We start from the raw sequence: 26,773 nt of genomic DNA, 5'->3' as shown, positions 1-26,773 counted from the left end.
TTCTCCACACTCCTAATTTGGCAGGTCGTATTTGTAACTCTTGTGAACCAAGGGAGTCTTGAAAGCCCTTAATTGAAAATTTTTCATTTCTCATTGAATTTTTTTTGTAAGAAGCAAATCAATCATATGTATAAAACTTTGATGGAAAATCGGGGAGACTGATATGAAAGAGCAGTGTACTTGGAGCCATCATTATTAATGACTTACATTTATGTAACATTTTATGTATACAGAATGCTTTCAAATATACATATTATGTTTGCACCTCTGAGACTTAGTTGTTGTTATCCCCATTTTACAGGTGAAGAAACTGACTCAAGCGTTATTGGCCCAAGGTCACAGAGATAATAAATGCCAGAATCAGTACTAAGTGTGTTTAATGCCAAATCCAGTATTTATTCCAATAGACCCTCAGCATTTCTTCTCTGTATAATGAGTGTACGTGTCAGAGGCAGTCGATATATCGAAATATTTTTAAAATGAGCCTTGTTCATAGCTTTGCATTATTTCCAGTATCTCACCTCTTGCTTTTTGAACCGCTTGTTATTGTAACATGCTTCTGTGAGGAACTGGGGGCTATTCATCCTTTGTTCCTGTCCGAGGAAGCAGGTTAGTTCGAGTTACAAACTTTGAGTTTTTTTTTCAGTTGTTACAAATTTGACGAACGGTCAGCTTAAAAAGAATGTTATAAAAAAAGAAGGTTATAGTCTGAAGTCTGGGAGGCTAATTCCTCCATCTCTGTGTTTCTTTCTCAAGATTGCCTAGGGGCAGGACAGGAATAAAGATGCAGATGTAGGGGATGGACTTGAGGACACGGGGAAGGGGAAGGGGAAGCTGGGACGAAGTAAGAAAGTGGCATGGACATATATACACTACCAAACGTAAAATAGATAGCTAGTGGGAAGCAGCCACATATCACAGGGAGACCAGCTCGGTGCTTTGTGACCACCTGTAGGGGTGGGATAGGGAGGGTGGGAGGGAGACGCAAGAGGGAGGGGATATGGGGATATATGTATATGTATAGCTGATTCACTTTGTTATACAGCAGAAACTAACACACCATTGTAAAGCAATTATACTCCAATTAAGATGTTAAAAAAAAAAGGTTATATTTGACCGTGAGAAATTCTCAAATTCTTCTGATAAAAAAGCAAAACAAACGAACAAAAAAACATAGTGCCCAGCTGGCAGTCAGTGGTCAGTCCTTACTGAACAAAACCTGGGTCAGAGTCTGGAGGTGTTGGGACTCTGTTAGGCACTTGGCGGACAACCCCTCGGCCATATGGAGCTTCAGTCTTGTAGGGGAAACTTCAGTCAATCATTACACAAACAAATGCATCATTACAAACTTTTGATAAATGCAGTCTTAGGGTAAGAAAGGTGGTGTTAGAAAACCATTTAACGAAGACTCTAATCTAATATGGAAGGGAGGCCTTCTCCAAGGAATGACATTTGTGCTGAGGTCTGGAGGTGAGATAGGAATTAACTAAGCAAAGACTTCTGGCCGAAGGTTGGGGACCACAGCTGGAGCACAGGGGACAGCAGGGAAAATGATGCTGTAGGAAGCTGGAAAGGTAGGCCAGGGCTGGACCACAAAAGGCTAGGTTGAGGCATTTTATATTCACCTTGAAATCAGTGGAGTGCCATTGTAATGGCTTTAAACAGGAGGATGATGTGGTCACAGCCAGCTTGTGGGCAGTGGACTGAAAGGGAGCTGTTAGGAAGAAGGTAGGTACAGTGATTGATAGGAAGATTACAGTGGTTTGGATGAGGGCAGTGGCCCTGGAACCATAAAAAGGTGTAAGAGTGGAGACGTAATAAAAAGGTAAAATCCACAGAACTGGGTGATGTATTCAATGTGGTGGTAAGGAGGAGGGGAGGGGGCCAGAGCTGTGATTTATAGGAATGGCGGGTTCCATTCACTGCAAGATAAGATGGGGAGAAGACCAGGTTTGTAGAGGGGAGAGGCAAGGAAATCATGAGTTCTATTTTTTTTTTAATTTTTTTGAAGTATAGTTGATTTACAATGTTGTGTTAATTTCTGCTGTACGGCAAAGTGATTCAGTATATAATTAGATATATACACACATACATTCTTTTTCAATATTCTTTTCCATTATAGTTTATCACAAGATATTGAATATAGCTCTCTGTGCCATACAGTAGGACCTTGCTGTTTATCCATTCTCTATATAATAGTTTGCATCTGCTAATCCCAAACTCCCAATCCTTCCCTCCCCAACCCCCCAGTCCCTTGGCAACCACAAGTCTGTTCCGTGAGTTGTGCTTTGAACATGATAGAGATGTATATAGTACCTTTGAGTCATTGAAGTGAAAATGCCAAGTAGGCCAGTGGATATGCAGGTCTACATTTCTGAGGAGTGGTAAAAGCTAATGATGTCAACTTAGGTTTCATTTGTCTTTAGATGGTAATTGAAGCCATGGGTGAGAGAGAAAGTGTGGAGTAAGAAACAGCCTAGGGCTCAACCTTAAGGAACTCTTCATATTTTGTGTCCAGGTAGAAGAGAATGAGCCTGCAGAGGAGACTTAGAAATAGCCAGAGAGGTGAGGGGAGAAAGCCAGGAAGTCAAAGCCATAGAAACCCAAAGGTAGTATATCAAGAAGAAGGTGAGGGTTGACAAGCGTCCAATGGCGCTAGGAGGTTCAATTAGATGAGGACCCTGGAAAATGCCACTGGATATGGAACGTGGAGGGGAATGGTGACCTTAACAAAACAGTACCAGTAGTGTGGTGACAGGGAATACCTGACTAGGGGGAGTAGAGCACAGAGTGGAGTAGATGGTGAGGGAAGAGGCCGGTGAGTCTGCACACCACCATTAGAAAAATCTGGTTGTAAAAAGGGGAGAGAGGGCAGCAGCTCACACAGATAAAGGGTCGGAGTTCCTTTTTTGTTGTTGTTATGTTTTAAAATGGAAAATGTAGCACCTTTCAGCATAGAAGGGAAGAAATCTCTTGAGTAGGACAGACTGAACATGGAAGTAAAAGAAGGGCTACTTGAGAGCATTCAGGATAATAATAATACAGAAAAAATTCCAGTCTCCCCACAGATCCACATTGAAATCACTCTTCACTGCTATGAAGACTGCAGGAAGGTTTGTGCTAAGTTCTCAAGGAGCGGGTATTTTGAAAGAACATGGCTCTGTCATCGTCAACCTTAGACAATGTTGTCTGATACTGTAGAAATCTGTGTCCTGATTCGTGTGCTTAGCTCATCTTTGCTTATTTTGCCAGGAGCTGATGAGGACGGAGAGAGTCCAGAGCTGACCACATCTCGACCCCTTCCAAAGATTCCGTTCACTATTGCTGCTCCGAGAGTGGAAACCACGACTCTGAACAAGATACAGAATAAGATCCCCGCTCAGACAAAGGTGTGTTTTGTTTTCCATTGCGTTCTCAGGTTATTGTAAATGTGCATTTTCTAAAAAATTGTACAGACTGTGCCTTTTTTTGTTTGTTTTTTGTGGTACGCGGGCCTCTCACCGCTGTGGCCTCTCCCGTTGCGGAGCACAGGCTCTGGACGCGCAGGCTCAGCGGCCATGGCTCACGGGCCCAGCCGCTCCGCGGCATGTGGGATCTTCCCAGACCGGGGCACGAACCCGTGTCCCCTGCATCGGCAGGCGGACTCTCAACCACTGCGCCACCAGGGAAGCCCCAGACTGTGCCTTTTGGGAGGTGCCCTTTAAAACTGTGTAAGGACAAATGGTCTTTTCATTGTATCGTAAATGGCTCTCCTTTACTCTTTATGATCGTTTTGACATTTGCCCACCTACTGCTTTTTTTGTTGTTGCTGTTAGATAGACTTTATTTTTCAGAGCAGGTTTAGGTTCACAGGAAATTGAGTGGGAAGTACGGAGAGCTCCCATAGACTCCCGCACATGCACAGCCTCCTCCCATCAACATCCGGTGCCAGAGGAGTACACGTCTTACAACTGATGAACCTACGCTGACAGGTCATAGTCTCCCAGGGTCCAGAGTTTTACCTCAGGGTTCACTCATGGTGATGTACATCCTGTCAGTTCTGACAAATATATAATGGGCATGTGCCCACCGTTATTGTAGCCTACAGAATAGTTTCACTGTCCTACAATGCTCTATACCCTACATATTCATCCCTCCTGCCCCAGCCCCTAGGAACCACTCATCTTTTTACTGCCTCCATAGTCGTGCCTTTCCAGAATGTTGCATAGTTAGAATCACGCAGTATGTAGCCTTTTCAGATGGGCTTCTCTCGCTTAGTAACGTGCATTTACGGTTCTTCCACGTCTGTTTGCCTTGCTGTTGCCAGCTTGAATTACTTTTTTTTTTTTTTTTTTTTTTTCTGTAGGCGGGCCTCTCACTGTTGTGGCCTCTCCCGTTGTGGAGCACAGGCTCCGGACGCGCAGGCTCTGCGGCCATGGCTCACGGACCCAGCCGCTCCGCGGCATGCGGGATCTTCCCGGACCGGGGCACGAACCCGTGTCCCCTGCATTGGCAGGCGGACTCTCAACCACTGCGCCACCAGGGAAGCCCTACCTAGTACTTTTATCACCCAGGCGTAGCTTATAAACGAATCTTTTTTACAGGGTACTCCTTCTTAAGGAACTCATAGCCCAGTTAAGAAGCAAAACCTTTTCAGTTTATTTGCCTTATGCTAAGAAAATTTGTTTTTATTTCGTAAAGAACTTGTTCTGAGTTAAAACCATTGTGAACTTTTACATCTGCTGAAACAGGTTATGGACTGAGGAGGCTCCAGGTACTAGGCTCAATAAGTGTTTTCCCAGAGTTTTTTCAGGCCCACCTTCAGTGGTACGTAAACTCTGACCTCTTCCAATGATAATGATGAATGCGGGTGCATCCCTATATTCATCCTGAGAGCTGACTTACTGAGAAATAAGGTCTTTGACCTTAGAACAGAGCAAAGCTCCTAGTGAATGGAAACTGTGACACCAATGATTTTGGCCTTAGTAGCTACGGCTGCAACTAGCTGACTACCCACTCCTAGGTAAGCTGTTTAAGTTGGAAAATGCATGTTAAAGTCCGAAGAAGGCCTAGGTTTCATCTGGTCAAGTTTCTTAGCTTCTCTGAGCGCATTCCTGATGGATCCTTCAGGAGGTTAAATGTGAGGGCGTGCAGCGTGGCACCTGACCACCAGTAAGCATTGTGTAAGCCTTCATTGAATTTGGTTAGAGCAGGAGAGACCGAGGCAGTTGACCAGGCGAGCCTGTGGAGTGACAGCCGCAGGAGGCTTTGCAGGCGGCCTGGGGGTAGCATGCTGCTTATGAGAACTTGGAAACACGAGTGCCCCCTCTCGGAGCTCACCCGTCTGCTGGTTAGAAATGAGGGGCTGCTAAGCTTTAGCACCAGAAAGGCTGTGGAAGGCTGCGTCACGAAGGTAGGGACGGGCCTTCTCCCGAGTAAGGAGCACCCCTCTGCAGGCCAGAACGCACGCAGGCTTCCTGCCCATTGACGCTCCTCCCCTTCCCAGAATGCAGTTGTTCTTCCCCTCGCCCGCGGTCCTCCCGGTGCCTGGGCACAGGGTGGTGAGGGACAGGCTGGATGGGTTTCTGCAGATGTGGAGCGGTCAGGTCAGCCCTCTCCAGACTGGAGTGCTGTTTGTCGGATGGAGAAGGGCTCGTTGCTGTTAGCAGTACACTGACTTCACGGGCCAGGCAATAGGAAAGGAGGGAGAAGCTCTGAGCACTGAGGCAGACACACCTGGCTCCGTGCACGGTAGCTGCTCCAGAAATGGATTCGGTTCAGTGAGTGAAAGGAAGAAGGGAGAAGAGGGGCAGTGAAAAGTAACAGGTGCAGCTGAGGGTAGGCCATCCAGCGTGGCTGCTGAAAGATGCATCTGGCTTTGTTTATTTGACCACTTGTCATAACCGAATCCCTTGAAGTCAAGAACCGTTAGGAACCATTAGGACTCACTAGCGTGAGACAAGAAATTCAGTTTTGGCTTTTCATGGTGGAGTTTATCCTAAGCAAAACCTAGTTTGACATAGAGCTCTCTGGTCAGTTGACAAGAATGAATTGAAAATTGGTTTAAATTTTTAAGAATTGGTTTTAAGGAAGTAGTTGTGTCAGATTAAAATAAAGAAGACAGATGTTTGGCAGATGAGCTCAGAAATTAAGGACCCCCAAATCTTTTAATGTATTCCTGGTATCATTTGTGTTCGATGTAGTAATAATAAAAATTCATCCTTGGGCTTCCCTGGTGGCGCAGTGGTTGAGAGTCCGCCTGCCGATGCAGGGGACGTGGGTTCGTGCCCCGGTCCGGGAAGATCCCACATGCCGCGGAGCGGCTGGACCCGTGAGCCACGGCCGCTGAGCCTGCGCGTCCGGAGCCTGTGCTCCGCAACGGGAGAGGCCACAACAGTGAGAGCCCCGCGTACCGCAAAAAAAAAAAAATCCATCCATTTGTGGGAGATTTACTGAGTGCTACTCATTGTGTCAAACACTTTTCAAGGTACTTATCATGATAATACTGATAATGAATAATATTAATACTGGTGATTAAATTTTCTATTTTGTCGTTACATGGCACAGCTAAATTAAACATTGTCTCTATGGTACCATTAAAGTAGACTTTGCTTTTGAATGGGCATACTGTGGCATTAATGTCACTGTTATAGATATTCTGTCTAGTTTGTTATAAATTTATGTGACAGAATACAAAGAACACGGTTGTTTGTTCAAGCAGAGCGTTGCCCGTCATCTTTTACTTCCATCACACTTCCATGGCATCCAAACAACCAGACATGGATGTGACAGATCTTTAACTGGCTTAATGTAATTATCTCTGCTGCCTTTTCGTACTTGCACTTTGTACATCTATACAGGAGTTAAGGTATTTCAGGTTAATTCTATACTATTGGAAGAATTCTTATTAGTCAAGCTCTTACTTTGATACAATAAAACTTTTAAATGTAAAGAGTGAATGTTCCAGCCAGAGCACCTGGAAGTTTGTACACTGGTGGACCATTCCTGTGAGTACGCGGTGGCCCCAGTTCTGTGGAGACCTCCTGTTCCCACCCCCGCAGACCCCCTGAAATGCACGCTCCTTCCTGGCTACTGGATCAGAAGCTGAGTCAGAGGGAACGTCAACTCTCTCAAATGATTTTAGGGACTGAAAAAACCTGAGGGGCTTCATGTGATCTGTCATAATAATGGGACAAAGATGATACAGATGAGTTAAATTCAGTCTCTAATATCACAATCGCTACTTCTTCTCACCTCGTTCGCCACCAGAACTTGCTTTCCTCTTTCCCTAGTCACAAACCTGAGTATGAACCTATTTTTCTCTTCCCTTTCCTAACCCTTCCCCGACTGCTAATGCATAGTGAAAAGGCTCCTAGATTAGAACCCAGATAATTCATTCTCTCATCCGTCAAGTTGTCTGTCCTTCTACCAGGTATCCAAATAGCGATGGGCTTTCTGTGAGAAGAGTGTACTTTAGACTTGCAGGATACTCAGGAACCTGAGCGTGCCATTCATTGGACAGATATAGAAAATGAAGTCCAAAAAAATGGTATGACTTGATCAGGACCACATAGGAGCCACTTGCAGAGCCCAGGCCCCCCGAAGCTCTTTGTAATCCAGGGTTTGGTGAAGGTGTTGTAAGAGTGAATAAATAGAGGGGAGCATTACAGATGAAGCCTGGGGGCTGCTCCCCACAGAGTGGTAGCAGGCAGAGCCCTGGGAGAACACTTGGAGAGAATGCCAACAAGGAAGCTGTCATCACAGTGCCCTGTGTGGCAAGAAAGATGACAAAGGAGTGAGGAAAGTTGGGACACTGCTATTGGGTTGGAGCAGCCGGAGGGGGATGGTGGCCTAAAGTCAGAAGGGCGGTGAGAAAGAGATCTTACGAAATGTCGACTAAAACAACCTAACCATGTCATTAGGATTATTATGAACTCACTAACTATCCGTTTTGCCTATGCATGTGATGGGTGTTATATAAAACCATGAACAACGTGGGTCCACCATAGGACTCACCCACTGGTATGCACACCACACAAAGCGATTATTGCAATTCTTTCCTAAACTCAGTGTTTGCAAAGAACGAACTTGGGAATGTGCTCATCTACTATTTCTTCTTTCCAGCACATTAAAAGAAAATCTTCATAATCTTTTTTTCTTTCCCCAGTCACCTGAAGAAATTGATAAGGAAAAAGTTCACCTCTCTGACTCAGAAAGGAAAATGGACCCAGCTGAAGAGGCTACAAATGTGTATACTGAGAAGCACTCAGACAATCTGTTTAAACGAACAGAAGTCCTGGCAGGTGAGTAGCCCAGTAGGGATCAGGTGGCAGGTCCTTAAATTAGGCCTGTGTTTGCCTAAGTGATATTCAGAGGTATCGGCAAAGCTTGCTGGATGTTACCTTAGTACTGAAAACCATGTTGAGCACCTGTCTCATTCCAGAGGGAGAGGCAAGAGTTAGGCAAAGGTTGTCTTTATTTTCTGTCAGCTCCCTCAGCCTACCCCTCGGCCAGCCTTTTGGGCGGGGTGGGGAGAGGCAAGAAGAAAGTTAAGGCCTGAGCTGGTCCGGAACAATGGGGCGTCGGGGGTGGCAGAATATGAAGATCAATCAGTCTTGATCCAAGTCATTCGTCCTGATTTCAAAACAAATTTAAGAGAAGGAAAGGTTCTTTATGGAGAGGGCCATTGATATAGCGCCCAAGGTATTAAAGGATGTTGTCTCTAATCGTAACTTACTGATGAAAGTATTAACATTTGATTTTAAAGGGGAAGATGTGCGAGATTTTAGAACACTTAATCCTTTTTAAAAAATTTTATTTTATTAAAGAGTACATTTACATTTACAAGGTTGTGTTCGTTTCTGGTGTACAGCAAAGCGATTCAGTTATACATGTATATAATAGTTTGCACCTGCTAATCCCAAACTCCCAGTCCATCCCCCTCCCGACTCCCCGCCGCCCTTGGCAACCACAAATCTGTTCTCTATGTCCGTACAGCACTTGATCCCTGAAAGAGGATAGTCCCAAATCCAAGACTAGAAAGGAAATTTGCATGCTTTTTTCATATTTATTTTCCTTTACAGAATTTAAGTCGATTATATCATGTTTTGTGTTTTCATTGAAAAAAGCAATTAGAAGATTAGACTACAGAATGTGACTACCGAAAAGACTCAGGAGTTTTAACGTATGGAATTAGTTGAGGTCACAGCCAGATGTTTCTTATTGAGGCTTTTGGGGGATATTATTAATATTAATCAAAGAAAGTATTATACCTCCTGAGGAATGTCAGATTTGCATAATTACCTGGTTGCTTCATTGAATCCAGTTTGGGGGTTTTTAAATTAAGCTTTTTAGGAAAGCGTAGATAGATTGAGCTTGACAAAGCTAACTTCTGCCACCCTTGAATCTCTTCTAAGAGTAATCTTCCTTCTGGTGTGTTTCAGCTGTCATTGCTGGCGGAGTTATCGGCTTTCTCTTTGCAATTTTCCTTATCCTGCTGTTGGTGTATCGCATGAGAAAGAAGGATGAAGGAAGTTACGACCTTGGAGAACGCAAACCATCCAGTGCTGCTTATCAAAAAGCACCTACTAAGGAGTTTTATGCGTGAAAACTCCCATTTAGTGTCTCTATTTATGAGATCACTGAACTTCTAAAAATAAAGCTTTTGCATAGAATAATGAAGATCTTTGTTTTTTTTTTTTTTTTTCATTAAAGAGCCATTCTGGCACTTTAATGATAAAATCCCATTGTATTTAAAACTTTTCATGTATTTCTTTAGAACAACATAAAATTCAAAGTTAACATCTGCAGTGTTCTGTGAATAGCAGTGGCAAAATATTATGTTATAAAAACCCTCAACGTTCATGGAATCGGTTTAAACTCTTATGTGCAAATATGAAAAGATTGTTTTTATCCTACGGTTTGAAGATGAAAGCTGTTTCATTTGAGTCTGCATGTCTCTTACCAAGTTCGTCTTACTTTGTTAATTTATCTGTTGCTCCCCTCTCCTCTGCTCGCCCCTCTTGTCCCCTGGAAAACGAAACAAAACTCTATGCCTTTTGTAGCTGTTACGGTGGATATTTCAGATAACGGTAATTTAGTGTATATGTGATTTTCAAATATATCAACTTTAACCTCCACTTTGTATAAATTTTTAAGTGTCAGACTATCCGTTTTACACTTGCTTTGTTTTTCATTACCTGTAGCTTCAGGCAGATTTGCAACAGCAAATTAACGTGTAAAATTGGATTATCACCGCAAAACTGTTTAGTCATGTCTGTCTAATCAGATCTTCTTTTGGGAGGATTTGAGTTACTGACAAGCCTCAGCAAACCCAAAGACGATAACAGTATTTTGAGAAGTTGCTGCAGATTCCTTTGGCCACTGTATCTGTTAATTTCTTGCAATTTGAAGGTACGAGTAGGGACTTAAGGAAAAAATCAGTTTTTGTTCTTAAAAATGCATTTAAGTTGTAAACATCTTTTTAAGCCTTTGAAGTGCCTATGATTCTATGTAACTCTTCGCAGACTGGTGTTAATGAGTATATATAACAGTTAAAAAAAAAAGTTGGTATTTTATAAGAACAGACGATTATAATGGTAACTTTTGTAGTCTTACGAATAGACGTAAATTGTAATTTGAGAACATAAAAACTACTGAATAAATCATGTGGCCTAATATTGAAAATGTCACTGTTATAAATTTTGTACATTTTCGGTCAAATGTACACCTCCCCTTTGCTAACGACCGTCTGCTCTCAAGGATGTTGTGGGTTTGATTTCTGAGTGTTCCACAGTGTCTGTAAATCAAAAACCAAAGAGCTCAGTGATGAGGCTGTTTATCACCAGATTCACTTGTGAATTGGCCAGAGGAAATCTGAATGTATCATCCTGTGTATGTTTGAATGTAGATATCGAAAGGCCGCCAGAGAGGGAATTGTGACTTTTGCAACCTTTATGGGGATAGCTGATGGCGATATTGAGACGAACGCCTGCTCTTGCAAATAACTTCTAGGACCATAAATTCCCAAGGACTAAAGGGGGCTTTCCTGACATCGGTGTCTATGGTTTAGTCCTGTAGATTGTTTTACCTTCGAAACTGCTCCAAATCTCTCCTGAAGCTTAACCGAAGAGGTAATAGATGGAATACCATAGTTCACACTGTAGGGAAGAAGAGTCAGGCAGGGAGGCTCTGTGCATTAAAAGGAGGGCCTCACTGCTTAGGAATGCAATTACCAGAAAGCAGCGATGCCTGAGGAAGAGCTGGAAATATGAGAGTACCCTGTCTGGGGACTGCCTTCTAACTGAACATTTCCTTTTTCTATTTTACCACCAATTTTGTTTTAAACTGTGAGTGGCCAAAGTAGGAAGACAGCAAAAACAGCCACCTTTCCAACATGTAATTTACTTTTAATGAAGTATGAATCCTCCCTTTAGAGAACATTCCCCGGAATTGCCACAGAACTCATTAAAAAAAAATTTTTTTTAATGCAGCACTCGGAACAGTGTTTACGTCAATTCTTAATGGCCTTAATTCTCACATTCCTGTCCATTCACTTGCACAATCAATCCACTTTGAAGTGATTAAAAGGAAGTGATAGCACCTTCTTAAAGCTGCACAAAGTCCCTCGGTTACGGAGGTTAAGAATGTGGCGGGTATACCTCTAACTGTGCAAAGCATAGCGAAATCCAGTTCGTAGAATAACAACTGCTTGGAATATCCATGCCAGGAAAAGGAGATTTCTGGCAAATATTTTGTCACTGCTGTAAAGCAAAATATTTGTTAAAGTGCCAAAATAAAGTCTGTCATGCTGAAAGTAAAAAATCATTGTATAGACTGACATCCAGTTTTCTTCAACTGTACATTTTCTGCTTAGTTATTTTACTTTTAAGATGCAGTAAATAGTACTATAAGAAGTGTTAGTGATGATTACCAAGTTCAGGAAAATTTTGGTAAAATATAAATATTAAAGCCAATGCGAAAATTTCCTGTTTCCTTAACCACATCTAAATGACTTCCTGCATGTGAATGAATATGGCTTTGTTTGAGAGACTTGCAATATTCAAACTGTCCCATTTTCAGCATGTGGGGGAAATGGTATGAGCTCATTTTTTAAAAAAGTTTCACCTGCAAGTGGCTAGTACCTGAACTTCAGGATTAGGACCTGGTTAATAACATTGAATTTCGTCTGGACAAGATTGCAGAAGTTGCCATCTATTAACATTAAAAGTTGATAGTTTCAGATCAAATGTTTAGTGAATTGACATTTGCTCTTTTTTTTTTTTTTTGGCAAGTTAGACAAAATGCACTTGCTTACTGAGGATGTAGCCCGTTTGTCTAGGGTCTAAGAGACTAAGCTAAATAAGTAGAACATAATTAATTTCTGGCTGCCCTAAAGAACCAAAGGGTGCTAGTTCCGGAAAGAACAGATGCGGTAATAACTTCGTAATTTTTAAGAGTTTATTTCTTGAATATCTCAGACATTTTGAAACCTGAAGGAAAAATTTTAAGTGAGGAGCAAAAATATAAAACCTAAAAATATTGCAGGGTTAATTTTATCATCAGCTCTATTATAATTATAAAATGGAACGCTAGAAAAAAATGTTTTAAAATCTATTTGGTTTAAAAAGGCAATGACGTTAAACAAAACAATCTCTAACTTGAATTTTACGTTCTAAGCCTCTGGCAGAAAACAGTGAGACCCTAAGAGGTTTCCAGATAAAGGGAATCAAGCCAGCTGATACATGGAGTTGTCCGAATTAAGTAATCGCTAAGGTTTTTTTCAATGCCAGTATTTTATGACCAGAGTGAAATTGGAGGTTTGGTCATTTCTGGGGAATTAGATTTAGCTGGCATAGAAAACTGTAAAAAAGATAGAACAACTGTCTGCCAAGTAACATCGGTAAAAGAGTATCAAAGTGAATTTTGTTCCACTCTGTCTCCTAACTCTGGGCGGCTTCACTCCCATGATTTATGGTTCCAAGAGTTCATTCCTTTTTGCTTATCTGCTGCATGTGGTTTTTAGCAGAGCTTCTTCTGACTAAGGAATCATGGTGACTTTGGGAAACTTGGTTTCCTGTGAATTGGGAAGGGTGTAACCCAAGCAACTGTCCTAACCGGTGAATAGCAGAGTGAAGCTTTAGGCCTTGATGCTTCAGATGGGCTGAGTGCAAGACCCATTCATTCCAGTTGCCTTGGCAAACTAACACGTAAGGCACAGATGCTGGGTGCTAGGCACCGGAGGTTTAATCAACAGATACTTGCCTAGTGACTTGTACTGGGCTCTCTTCTAGAAGCTAGGTAAACAGAGATCCTGCTCTCGTGGGGTTTGGAGAGGGGTGCAGAGGGGAAACATAATTAATGAATAAAACCAGCAAGTAGAAATGATCACTTGGTGGTATTTCCACGATGGCCCTGAAGCAGGGTGATGTAAGGGACTGAGGGACTCTTTCAGCACAGATGGGCTAGGTATGCTCCAGTCACCATCTCAAAGCCTCAGCAACTTAGGGAAGATTGATTTCTTGCTCATGCCACGTGTCCGTAGGTTGGCAGAGAATTCTGCCCTGAACGACCATCATTCTAAGTCTGGGTCTCAGGCCAGTGGAGGAGCCATTATCTGGCACGCTGCCAGTCTCTGTGGCCGAAGAAAAATCGTGGCGAAACACACAATGACTCGCAGGCTTCCACCCAGTGGTGCCGTATATCGCTTCCACCCGCATTTCATTGGCCAAAGCAGGTCACGCGGCTACAACTAACCGCCCAGGTGCAGAGGATTGCAATCCTACTTTGTGCCGCTGTGGAGAGAGATAGGACGTTTGGGAACAGCTGTAGTTACTACCGCCTGGTCGGGAAAGTTCTCTGAGAGGGTAGGGACTGAATGATGTGGAGCCGGCTGTGCTAACATCAAGACAAGCGTTCCAGGCTGTGGACCACCTTAAGGAGGTAAGGGGCTTGGCATGTTGCAGGCACAGGGAGAAGGGGAGTGGCTGCCAAGCAAGTGAATAGGTGTGGGAGAGCTGGGGTAAGCGGGCTGAGAAGTGTGACTGCCTCCGAATCGGTCTTCCTTCCACTTTTTGGCCCTTACATTTTATTTCCCACAAAGAAGCTAAGCTGATCTCTTTATGATATAAATTATTTATGTCACTCCCTTCAGTGGCTCCTAGAGCACTTAGAATAAAGTCCTGACTCCTTACACTTGCCCCCCAGGCCTTCAGGAACTGACCCCTGGACGATGCGTTGGAAGGAGACGGAGTGGGGAGTAGAGTACCATGGCCAGTTAGGATGTCATTCTTGTTCCCTGTCAGAGCAATGATGGTGGATTGGCCTAAGGTGGTAACAGTGAAGGCTCAGAAGACTGGAGAGGTACTGTTTGGGAGACGGAATCAGTGGGTCTTGCTAAAAGGTTGGAAGGAATAGGGAGTAAGGAAAGAAGGGAATCAAAGATCACCCATGTTTCTGGCTGAGCTGGGTGACCCACATTCTGAGACGGAGAATATCGTGGGGAGTTGGCTGGTAAAACAAGTTCCTTTCGAACCTTGTTAAGTTAGAACTATTAGACACCCAAGTGGAGGTGTCAGGTGAACAACTGAATGTAAGAGTCTGCAGAGAAGAGTTCTGAGCTGGAGATATTAATTTGGGAACAGTGTCCGTCATTGCCTGTTGGCACTCTGATTCATTTCCCTCTCTTCCCTGCTCTGCTCTGTATTGAAGTGGGGGTGACCCATGCAAACTACATCTCCCAAGCTTCCCTGCCAGCTGGCTCCTGGGAAAATCTGGCCAATGGGAGGGACTGGCAGAACACTAAAGGTCAGGAGGAATGGAAAAGCCAGCGTTCTTTCCCCTCTCCCTGCTTTGGGCAGCATCTGTAGCATTAATGAGTCTCCTCTATGGTTTGAGATCCCACTGGTCTGACTCTCCTCCAAGTTCCCTGCTCCCACTGTTCCTAAACTCTCATAAACACCACCGTGGCCCTTTTGTCTCTCCAGCCTCAGGGAGGGTCACAGCTTCCTGCTGTTGCTCTACTCTGGGTTATCTCACCCTCCCCGGTTTACCCACACAGCTTTTCCAACATCTCTGTAACTAATTCCCTGGATAAATTCCTTCCATTGTGTTACCCGGCATGGGTTCTATTTTCCTTCCTGGACCCCGACTGATGACACAGGAGCGAACAGCATGTAGATGGTGTTAAAAGCCATGGGACTAAATGAGATCATCTGGAGATGTGCACAGATAGAGAAGGACCACGGCCCTGGGTTGGCCTGCTCGCACAGTCTTTCTTTGTAAGATGAACCACTACCACATTCACTCTTTAGCTCCGGTCACAGGACTGGATTTTCGTTTTGGCAGATGTTTAGCAGAGAACACAATTTTTAATGGCCAGGGGAAAAACAAATCCCCATGAGGCTTGATAGAGAGCTCACTTTCGAGCACATTGATAAAAGCATGTTCAAGTATCCACTTCTACCAGGTCATTAACAACATACACTATGAACTGTTTTTAAAACTGAAAGAAGTAATTGGAAGAGTAGCAACTATTTGAATACTCAGGAAATATCTCTATCATCTGTGTTTCCAATGGGAATATGTCAGCAAACAAAACAGCAATTCTCCTACTTGTAGCCTTGTCCTGGGATCATTGAAAGCAGGATTTTGCCTCTTTAATTACATGCTGCTTAGGTAAATACCAGAGTAAGCTGGCATGTCCTCTGCCCAGGCCAAATTCAAGGAAAAACAGTAAAGTTGGTACAAAATATAGATGGATCTGGCTCCATGTCAGACCCAGAACTTGGGGATTATAAAAAGTTTCCTTTTCTGATAACCTCGTATCTCAGTCCTTTCCTTTTTTAATTTTTTAGTATCTGTGACTCTTCTTTTTCCCATTTAGTTCACTTTTTCCTGTGTAAAATAAAGATGATAACATACACCGTATGCCGTGTGGGAATTCAGTGAGGCACATTCAATGAGGTGATGCACCTAGAACAATATCTGGCATCTGGTAGGACCTCAATACAGGATCATTTATTCATTCATTCACCAGCTGTTTCCTGGGCACTCACTATGTACCAGGTACACAGTTCCAGCCCTGAGAACACAGGAGTCAACAAAACTACATCCTGGCTCTCAAGTAACTTACATTCTAGTGGGAAGAGACAGACCATGAATATGTAATGTATCAACAAGAAAGTGACATTTGAAGGGGGGGAAGGTGAGGAGGGTTTGAGCTATGATAGGTGGGGTAGGAGGCCTGAGGAGTGGGCAACATTCCAGGCCAAAGGAACAGTAAATGCCAAGACCTTGAGTATAGCCAAGGAGCAAGTGAGCTAGAGACTAGAGTGATGGGCAGTCAGTGAAAGGTCCACAGGCCAGATGGTATATGGATGGCCTTGTAGCTTTGTAATGGCCTTGGAGAGTTGCAGGATTTTGATCCAAAGAGTGACATTAACTCACCTATGCTTACAATTCCCTCTCAAACCTTAGCACGCATCAGAATCACCAGTTAACCAGTCTGGTTAAAACACAGATTTCTGGACACTACCTCCAGAGTTTCTGATTCTATAGGTGAAGAGAACCCAAGAATTTGCATTTTCAACAACTTTCCCAGCAAGGACCCCACTTTGAGAACCACTGCTTCCAAAGGATTGCTTTGATTATTGTGTTGAGAATAGATTGGTTGTGGGTGATGGATGTAGGCAAAAACACAAGCAGGGAGACTAGCGAGGCTGTTGCAGTCCTCCAGGAGAGAGATAACCACGGTGGATGGCAGTGTTGAGAAGTGATGAACTCTGGAGAGCCAAGGTGGCTGCAAAGTCTGGAAATCCAAGTGAATACATAATAAATGGTTTATTGACATTATATTATAACACCTGATCACATTATATGATTCATGCTCCCAGACTTTATGGCCACCCCATGTTTTGAAGGTGTAGTCAACAGAAATTGCTAACAAAGCCTGGGTGATACTCTTCTCCCAGGTAGCCACAAGCTCCTGACTCTTCCCTTCTTAGGATATCAGGAACCACCGTCATGATCCATTCCCCAATCAACCCCACTCCTTTCTTTTCACCCCCATAACCTTCAACATATACCTCATTCCAGCCTTGTGTTACATACCTGCTTTTTCCTTCAGCTCTGCGTGTTCGGGGCCTAGATCAGGTCTGATTCATTTTGCGGCTTCCCACCCACCCTGAGCACCTAGCCCAGTTCCTAGCATTGGATGATGGATGAATGCCCATATCATCAGATCTCTTACTAGCTCTTACTCATTCCTCCCTGAAATTTAGTAAGGCCCCATATGTCTGGGACTTTCAGCCAAACCAAACCAAACCAAGGAATCTATATCACATCAAAAATCTAAACAGAATCCAAGCAACTAGGTATTCACAGATATTTGTTAAGACCCTGGGTTTGAACGTCACCCACTTAAAACACAGAATGTGCTCTTGGTAGGTTAACGGTTTTCTTGCAGATATATTTTATCATCTTGTAGATAAATATTGAGCATTTATACAGGGAGCTGATTAGTGTTTTCTGGCTTTGTTCTCTCGATATTTCCGTTATTGTGCCATATAATCACCAAGCTGGATCTATGCTGTCCTGAGATCAAAAACTACCCTTTATATGACCCCCCTCTCCCATTTATGTGAAGGAGGCTGGGCTGTAAACACGGTATGAAAAAAAATTCTTATATGCCATCTTGATTGCTAACATCTGTTCATATTTCCATTCATAAATTTAAAATTCAGGCTTCTACAGCCATCTGTTTTCTTGCAACAATCCGAAAAAAAAGAAGAGCCCAAGGCAGATGTGCAGGTGGGAGAGAAGGTTCTGCCTGGCTTGGCTAACTTTTCTGAGTTTTGCTTTGCTTTCTTTTACCTCCCCAGCGGAGGAAGGCATGACTTTCCTTCCTTCAGGGAGGGATTTCAGTCCCTGTGTCAGTTTCCTGCTGTCCTGGGAGAAGGCATAAGGAGATGGCCAGCATCTTCTTTTTCTCCCCACTCCTCTTTTTAGTTCATATAATCATGTTAACCCTATCTTCTGGACAATTTGTTAAAAACTGTATTTATTTATTTATTTATTTATTTATTTTTGGCCATGTGGCTTGTAGGATCTTAGTTCCCGGACCAGGGATCAATTGAACCTGCACCCTTGGCATGGAGTCCCAACCACTGGACTGCCAGGGAATTCCCTAAAACATTTTTTTGTTCATTTTATCATTGCCTTCTAGTGCACTCTCTGTCTCTCCTTGTCTCTTTGTCTGTCTGTCTGTCTGTCTGTCTCTCTCTCTCTCACACACACACACACACATACACACACACACGCTAGGAGTGGAGTGTCCATTTTATGAACAAGAAATCATCCTACTGACTTGCTTAATCAGGTCTCCCTGGCAATCTTGGCAGAAGCTGGAGAACTGGAACCCACTGCTTGCCTGGATCATAGGCGATTTTGCAGCTTGCTGGGCCACTGGGCCTCTCACTGGGAATTTTTCTGAGGATGACTTTGGCATGGTGAATGGATATGATTTGGCAGCTGTAGGACCCAGATGCCACGGCCCTTTTTTATTTTGTTCTTGGCACTGTCATCTGTGTCTAAGGGACTGGGCTGCTTCTAAAGCTGCTTGGCTTTATTCCAACGGTGCTGTTGCAGCAACTGTGAAATGCCTTTGAAAGCTGACATGACATTTTGGGGGCCTGCTGGGCTACAGTACTCTCTCAAATGCAACCTAGCCTGGCACTCACTTTTAGCTTTATATAATTAACTTTTTCTAGTTTATCTTGAGAAATAAGTCCTCAGCAAACCACATGCAAAGTCTATTTCACATTCTAATGTCCCTCTCTGAAAACCTCAGCAGTGTGAGCAAGGATCCACCCATCCCAAACCCTAGTTTAACAGCCCTGTACGTAAGCTGGTGGTTTGTGGGATCCTCTTGCTGGGTTCTATGTACTCATTTTCATCCTACTCTGATATTGCTTTTATATATAACTCATGACTGATCTCACTGTATGACCTGGAATGAATCATTTAACCATCTGACAACTTCTTGAAATGCCACGAGAGTAGACAAAGACTTGCCTCCCTCGGGCTTGCTGGTGTGTGGATCACTGGGGTGATGTTTGTGAGTGTGAGGAAGGGCTAGGCTGGCGTGGTTGACACACAAATTTTCAACTTGCAAGTTACCCATAATTCTGAACAGCTGTTGTCACCCCATCAGAGAAGTCTCAGCCACTAGTTTCACCAGGCCCCCCACGCTGTCGATGGAAGCCTCGAGCAGTTTCTGCTCTCAGAATCCCTGTCCTGTCCCTTTCTTCCACTCCCTGGATTCCTCTGGACTCTAGATTGAGACATCTCCAGAGACAGGGTCGCAAGCCTTACCTTACAGCTTAGTGTCAGGGTGTAAAAGGGTCTGGAGCAGAGATGGCAAATGCCTGGCTTTGGGGCCTCTCTTCCTGCTTCTCCATTCATGGAAGACATCATTAATTGACACTGGCATCCTTTCCTGCTAAGGCCAATCTCAGAATTCTTCTCCAGACAGTGGTCTGAGTTCTGTGCAGCCACAGTCATTGATCAGAATTGAGTTGGGAGATAAAACCTATTCACTATCCTTTGCCCAGCGGGCCACTGGTCTTGAGGCCATAATTGTTCTGAATCAGCCATGTTGTTAAAAAATTTGGTCTATCTAGGGACTTCCCTGGTGGCGCAGTGGTTGAGAGTCCGCCTGCCGATGCAGGGGACACGGGTTCGTGCCCCAGTCTGGGAAGATCCCACATGCCGTGGAGCGGCTGGGCCCGTGAGCCATGGCCGCTGAGCCTGCACGTCCGGAGCCTGTGCTCCACAATGGGAGAGGCCACAGCAGTGAGAGGCCCGCGTACCGCAAAAAAAAAAAAATGTATTCTTTGTAAAGCCCTTAGAATAGTGCCTAGCATACAGAAGGTACAATATAAGAGTTCATGAATTAAAATAAATGCCATGTTCTGATCTGAACTGGGAGACTATATCTGTTTCCTTTTATTCTCTCTATGAAACAAAAAATTGAGATGATCACAAATTTTGTAGTTGTATAAATGAGGTGCTATTGGTATCTATTAATAATTCATTTAACACTTTACCAATGTATTAACTCATTTAGTACTCCCAATAACCTTCTGTGGTGGGGCGTTAGTTCCAATTTTACAGGTGAGATAACTGAAACGTTTCTATATGATATTAAAATGGACTGGTACAGCCAGACACACCCTTAGGCACCTCTTAGACACATGGAGCCGAGGTGATGACCCTATGCCAGAGACAAGGAGATACTTCAGGGACTTTGTCCAAACGTCTTCTGTAACATTAACATGTCCCAGAGGATAAAAATGTGGGTTATTCAAAGTCGTATACACTGACCCCGTTGATGCTTTCCCCCAATTCTGTTATTTAAATTTTGCTTAAAAATTATCTTTTACTACCACAGAAAAAGGGCATAGACATTGTTGTATATTAGAAAATAAAGACAAGCAAAAATAAGAGAATAAAAATGTATTCCTGCCACTCAGTGAGTACTAGTACTAGGTTAGTATTTATCCTTCTAGAACTTTGCTTGTATTTCTCTTTTTTCCACAAAATCAGATCACGTGATGCTTACCATTGTTCTATTACCTGCTTTTTTTTTTTTTTTTCTGGTCAATGATGTCCATTTTTCCATTTCAACACATTTCATCTCATCTAATAATAAACCATATTGACATTACCCAATCATCTCCAAAATGTGCTTTGTTGCTGTTTATCCAAATTTGAATCTCATCCAAGACCGTGTTTGCATCTGCTTGTCATGTCCCATAAGCCTCTTTTAATCTATCCCTGTTTTCATGACACAGATTCTTTGAAGAGACTGGGCCAGTTGTCCTGCATCCTTGACCTTTTTTTTTTTTTTTTTTTAATTTGGAAACAATCATAAATTTACAGAAAAGTTACAGTACAAATAATTTGTATTTTTTTCTGAAGTATGTGAGAGTGAGTTGCTGACATGATGCCCCATCACATCCAGACACTTACGTGTATATTTCCTACAAAAGACATTCTCCTACATAACCACAATACCCCCATCAAATCAGGAAATTAACACTGATCCATCACTACCATCTAATCTTCAGACCTCCTTCAAGTTTCTTTAATTACCCCAGTAAAAAGCCTTTCAGATGAAAGATTCAGTCTGGAATAACGTGTGGAGTTTTGGTGTCGCGTCTCTTTAGTCTCCTTTGATATGGAACATTTTTCAATCTTTCCTTGACTTTCATGACCTTGACCTTGGTGGAGATTGGAGGCTAGTTATTTTGTATAATGTCCCTCCATTTAGATTTGTCTCATGTGTCTTCATGATTAGTTTCAGGCTACGCATCTTTGGCAGAAATATCACAGAACTGATGTTGCATTCTTCTCACTACATCCCGTCAGGTGTCCTAAGATTTAGATTTGTCCCATTACTGATGCTGTTAACAATAACAATTAATGTAGTGTCTGCCACCCAGGCATCTTTCTCTTTGTAATTAGTCAGTATCTAATGGGGAGGCACTTTAAGACTAGCAAAATATCTCATTATCTTATTACTTTTTTCTTTTTTTTAAAAATACATTTATTTATTTATTTATTTTTGGTTGCATTGGGTCTTCGTTGCTGCATGAGGGCTTTCTCTAGTTGCAGCGAGAGGGGGCTACTCTTCCTTGTGGTGCATGGGCTTGTCATTGCGGTGGCTCCTCTTGCTGTGGAGCACGGGCTCTAGGCATGTGGGCTTCAGTAGTTGTGGCTCATGGGCTCTGGCTGGAGGGCTTCAGTAGCTGCGGCGTGCGGACTCTAGAGCGCAAGCTCAGTAGTTGTGGTGCACGGGCTTAGTTGCTCCGCAGCATGTGGGATCTTCCCGGACCAGGGCTCGAACCTGTGTCCCCTGCATTGGCAGGCAGATTCTTAACCACTGCACCACCAGGGAAGCCCCTCGTTATCCTGTTTCTTATCACACCTTCAATTTGTTATTTATTTATATCAGTATAGGTTCATGAATTCCTCTTTTATTTAATGGGTCATAATCTATAACTATCTTTATTTTCATGCTTATTATTGTTCCGTATTTGCCTAGTGGGAGTCCCTTCAAGCTGGCTTCTGTGTCTTTTTGATGTGACATGTCTCTCAATTCTTTGATCACTTTTTAACTTTCTGGTACAAAACGAGGTTTCAGGGTAATCTTGTACTTTTCCTAGCCCAGCTCTGGCATCAGCCCTTTATCCAAGGATCCCTGATGTCTGTTAGTGGAGAATAGTGTTTAGAAACCAAAATCTAGGCACTTAGGACGCTCACTGATATTGGAGTATCACTACTCCCAGATCCTCTCAATGCGCAGAGCTAGGGAATGTGTGTTTGTACATGTACACACTTACATTTTTTATCTATCATCTATCTATCTATCATCTATCAACTTTCTATCTATCATCTATCTATCTGTTTAATCCTCTATATATCTGTCTTGAAAATTATGTGTTCACACCATCACCTCCACCTCTAATCCAGCACCACAGGGTTCACTCTAGTCTTCCCTTTTCCATATTTGTAATGTCCTTCTCCAACCGTGAGACATCTAGCTTTCCTTGTCCTTAATACATTTTCTTATTTAATCAACCCACCTCTATGTAACCAGTCTCTCATCTGTCCTCCTTATACCACTTGGGCTCCATGTGGATGTCCTTTTTCACCCAGCTCAAGCCCTGCCACTTCACACCACCTCGCCCTTCTGTCTGGGCAACCTCCTCACCCCACTGGGGCTCCAACCCCATCCCAGCCTTCCCTCCACCCCCCGCAATGTGAACATCTTCCTCACTCTGCTCAGGCTTTAATGTCTTACACTGGGTTGCACCCCTGTGGGGAAGAGACATCCTTCTTACCTTGTTCTGGCCATGACACCCCACATGGGGTCACGCTCCCACATGGAGGCTTGCCTCACCCCACTCAGCCTTCAGCTCCTTACACGGGCAGCTCATCTACATAAATGCCCTCTTCACCCTTCCCGGGCCAGGCTACCCTGTGCTAGGCTTAGCCCTTGTGTGGGTACCCTTCTTCTTCCACTCAGACACTAGCACCCTCCTCTGGGCCACCACAGCTTACCATCCCCCCAGGCCCTAAACACACACACATACACACTTTACTTGCTCAGCTCTATCTAATGGCTGTTGCACAAATTGTTTGGGAAGGAGAGAGGAAGGGAAAGAAGAGAAGGAAGAGGGGCCACAATTGACACTGGAGGAAGAGAATACTGTACTATCATCCTCTCCCACCAATGATCAAGACCCCAGATCCACACCTTTATTACTGGCTGGATAAGAAACTGTTTAGTAGTAATTCCACAAATACCATGGGTTTCTTTCCTGTGGGTATTTTTTGAGAGAGAGAGAGCCAGGAAAAGATTTCTATTGTTCTTTCCCAAGGAATTTGGTGAAGAGAGATGCCAGTTTGCTAATAATTAGTGGGGAACTGATTAGTTTGCAAGGGAACCCATAACAAGGTACCACAGACTGGGTGGTTTAAAAAACAGACATTATTTTCTCACTGTTCTAGAGACTAGGAGTTCAAGATCAAGGTGTCCTCAGGGCTGGTTTCTTTGGAGGCCTCTTTCTCTGGCTTAGAGACGGCCGTCTTCTCCCCATGTCTTCACTTTGTCTTCCTTTTGTTTACCTGTCCTAATCACTTCTTGCAATAAGGACACCAGACATATTGGATTAGGGCCCACCCTAATGACTTCTTTTTAACTTAATTACTTCTTTAAAGATTCTGTCTCCAAATACAGTTACATTTTGAGGCACTGGGGCTTAGGAAGAAATTCGAGGGGACACAATTGAGTCTACAATGGGAACATACTCCCATAGGCTAAAAGTCTTATGTAAGGCTAAAAGTGGCCAGAGTGCCTTATGCAAAACAGATTTTTAAGACTTCCTTATTTGAATGACTAACCTCTCTGTAAAAGCTTATTCTTTCTATGCTTTCCCATCAAAAATTCCTATTAACAAATCTGGGAAAAATAGTCTGAATATTTTGTTCAGCTATAGAGGAAGTTTTGACCTTTGGGTTTCCTGAATAACATCAATTAAAGCCAAGGGCAACACCACCAAAAGAAGGGGAACATGTATTAAGGGGCCCATGCAAGGAAACAAAGGGCCCACAGGATGGAAACAAAATGACTCAGTGGTTCTCGCTTATAGAGAGAGGTCTGGCTCAGGGGTCCTGGGCCGGGTGCAGAGGTTGGAGACATTGGCCCATGGGATACAAAGGGTGCAGCCCAGGGTTTTTGGAGGAACTGCATTCAGGGTGAGACTGAAATAGGCGACCAGGCTCAATGTACCATGAAGTGTCAATCCAAAGAGATCCAGGTACCAGACCACAGGACAGAAGTAGAGATAAGGAACCAGAGAAGAAGTTTTAGAGTGGAAAGTACAAAGTGGAGCCTGGGGCAATTTTCTGAACCAGTGGGACATAACTAGGAGCTGTCTCTAGGTCCTCAGCAGTGTCAGCCATGGGTGAGCTTAGCCCTTACACCTGCTAAGGTAATCCAACCAAATCATGTACTCTATGAATCAGGACTCTCTTAGAAGCAAATGGCAGAAACACTAGCTAAAATAAGCTTAAATAAAAAGGGAAGTTAGGGCTTCCCTGTTGGTGCAGTGGTTGAGAGTCCGCCTGTCGATGCAGGGGACACGGGTTCATGCCCCGGTCTGGAAGGATCCCACATGCCGTGGAGCGGCTTGGCCTGTGAGCCACGGCCGCTGGGCCTGCATATCCGGAGCCTGTGCTCCGCAACGGGAGAGGCCACAACAGTGAGAGGCCCGCGTACTGAAAAAAAAAAAAGGAAGTTATTGGTGCATGTAGCTGAAAGGGGGCAAATCTAGCTTCAGGAACAACTGGATCTTGGCGTTCAAATCATATCAGTACTTTCCAACTGATATCGGCTCAACCCTGCCTCCCTCTTTGGTTTGGCTGCATTTTTTCACCACATATGTCCTTTCTAGCGCTAGGAGAGATGTTTTCAAATAGATCAACTTCCACTTTCCTTTATCTGTCCAGAAGAATCCACCCTCTCTCTTCCAGTGTCTGCATTACATTTTAAGGAAGACTCTAGTTCAGTTTGAGTCGTATACCCACTTCCGAACCAGTCACCTGGTTAGGAAGATGCGTACTCATTCTGGGTATGGTAGAGAGGTGGGCACAGCTGTACGAAAACCATGTGGAAAGAGAGAGCAGTGGATCCCTAGAAGCGCAGCAAAGTGCTGTTGCAGAGGAATGGAGCATGGGTGCGTGGAAGGTGGGCCAAACCATGCATCTATTCCGGACTGCTCTGCCAAAACCAGGGGTGGACACATTTCACACGCCCAGGTCATCTTATGTCTGCGTGCTAGATTATCTCTAACGTGCCTGAGAATGACCTCAGAAGACTAGGTCTGAGGACTCCTAAAGTTTCTTGCTATGGCACTGGCCTCCTTCTGAGTCAGACGCTGTCTCTACCTGCTAAACCAATGTCCACTCTCATCCACTTTTGCTTGTCATTTTAGGGTCCACCAAGAGATCGGTAAGAGTTACCTTGACTCTAGTACATGTAGTAGGCAAAGTACATCCAGCCTTGGCCAAGCAAAGAAATGAATCTTGAGGTTTCTGGTGAGATGTCTCCTGCCCAAGAGGCCTAGTGACAGTTTCTGCCTTTAGTAGAAAACGTTATAATATACTCACAAATAAGGCAGATAATATCAGGTTGATTCTCATTGTGTTTCCTTCATTCCATGTATCTCTAATCTATCTATCATTATTTATCTTCTATCATCTATAACACTTATATAGCACTCACCATGTGCCAGGCATCATTTTAAGTGCTTTTTACAAATACCAGCTCCTTTATTCCACATAATTTTCATATCCTAACAGTCCCCTTTGTGTCACAGTTGAGGAAAGAGTTTTTCTTCTGCGGGTTTATGAAAGTCCAAAAATTGATCCTGAACATTTGAAAGTCAAAGTAATCAATAATTAAAACTAACTACAGGCTCCGGACGCGCAGGCTCAGCGGTCATGGCTCACGGGCCTAGCCGCTCCGCAGCATGTGGGATCTTCCCAGACCGGGGCACGAACCCGTGTCCCCTGCATCGGCAGGCAGACTCTCAACCACTGCGCCACCAGGGAAGCCCAGTCCTTGGGTCTTTTGAAAATTATAATTTCAGACAGTCCTCTGAGCTACCTTAATATGGTATAAATAAAAGGAATTCAATCTTCTACGTATTGGATACTATGCTAAAAATATATATACTTATTTATTCGTCCTTAGTGAATGAGTCACAGTTCCTGCTCTCATGAAACTTACTCTCTAGTGAATAATAGTCAAATGTGGCAGAGACTGATAATGGTCTCCCTGTTTATTCCATCCTTCCTCCTATTAGTAATAGGATCCCCAAAAGTTTTAGCTGTGCCTATGGCTGCCAAGGTAGAGACTACTTTCCCCAGCACCATTGTAACTAAATGTGGCAGTGAAATTATATTTTGGCCAATCAGGTGTGAGCAGAAGTAATGCATGCAACTCCCAGGTCAGTTGATTAAGAATCCCCTTTCTCTCCCGTTTTTTGTCTCCCTTCCCATGGATTAGAATGTGCAGATGTGGTGCTGGGGTCCGGCTTCACACACGGGGTAAGAACCACACTCTAGCAGCCTATCTCAAGTGGGGTTCCTGTAAGAGAAATAAACCTTACAGAAAATGATTTAAGTAACTTTTTTTTTAACATCTTTATTGGAGTATAATTGCTTT

General features: G+C 43.5%; 1 protein-coding gene across 1 annotated transcript in view; it reads left to right on the top strand.

Moving 5' to 3' along the window:
• SDC2 (syndecan 2) overlaps positions 1-11,470 on the top strand; it is a 116,029-nt gene extending 104,559 nt beyond the window's left edge. The window contains exons 3-5 of the mRNA XM_024756630.1: positions 3,253-3,389; positions 8,147-8,282; positions 9,423-11,470. Of these exons, the coding sequence (XP_024612398.1) occupies positions 3,253-3,389; positions 8,147-8,282; positions 9,423-9,586 (437 nt within the window). The 3' untranslated portion in view covers positions 9,587-11,470. The remainder of the gene's footprint in view (positions 1-3,252; positions 3,390-8,146; positions 8,283-9,422) is intronic.
• Positions 11,471-26,773: the final 15,303 nt, after the last annotated feature.

The sequence above is a fragment of the Neophocaena asiaeorientalis genome, unplaced genomic scaffold (genome assembly GCF_003031525.2).
Source record: "Neophocaena asiaeorientalis asiaeorientalis breed wild unplaced genomic scaffold, Neophocaena_asiaeorientalis_V1.1 scaffold29, whole genome shotgun sequence".
Lineage (NCBI taxonomy): Eukaryota > Metazoa > Chordata > Mammalia > Artiodactyla > Phocoenidae > Neophocaena > Neophocaena asiaeorientalis.
Note: the sequence above shows the minus strand (reverse complement) of the source record. Positions and strands in the feature narration are given on the sequence as shown.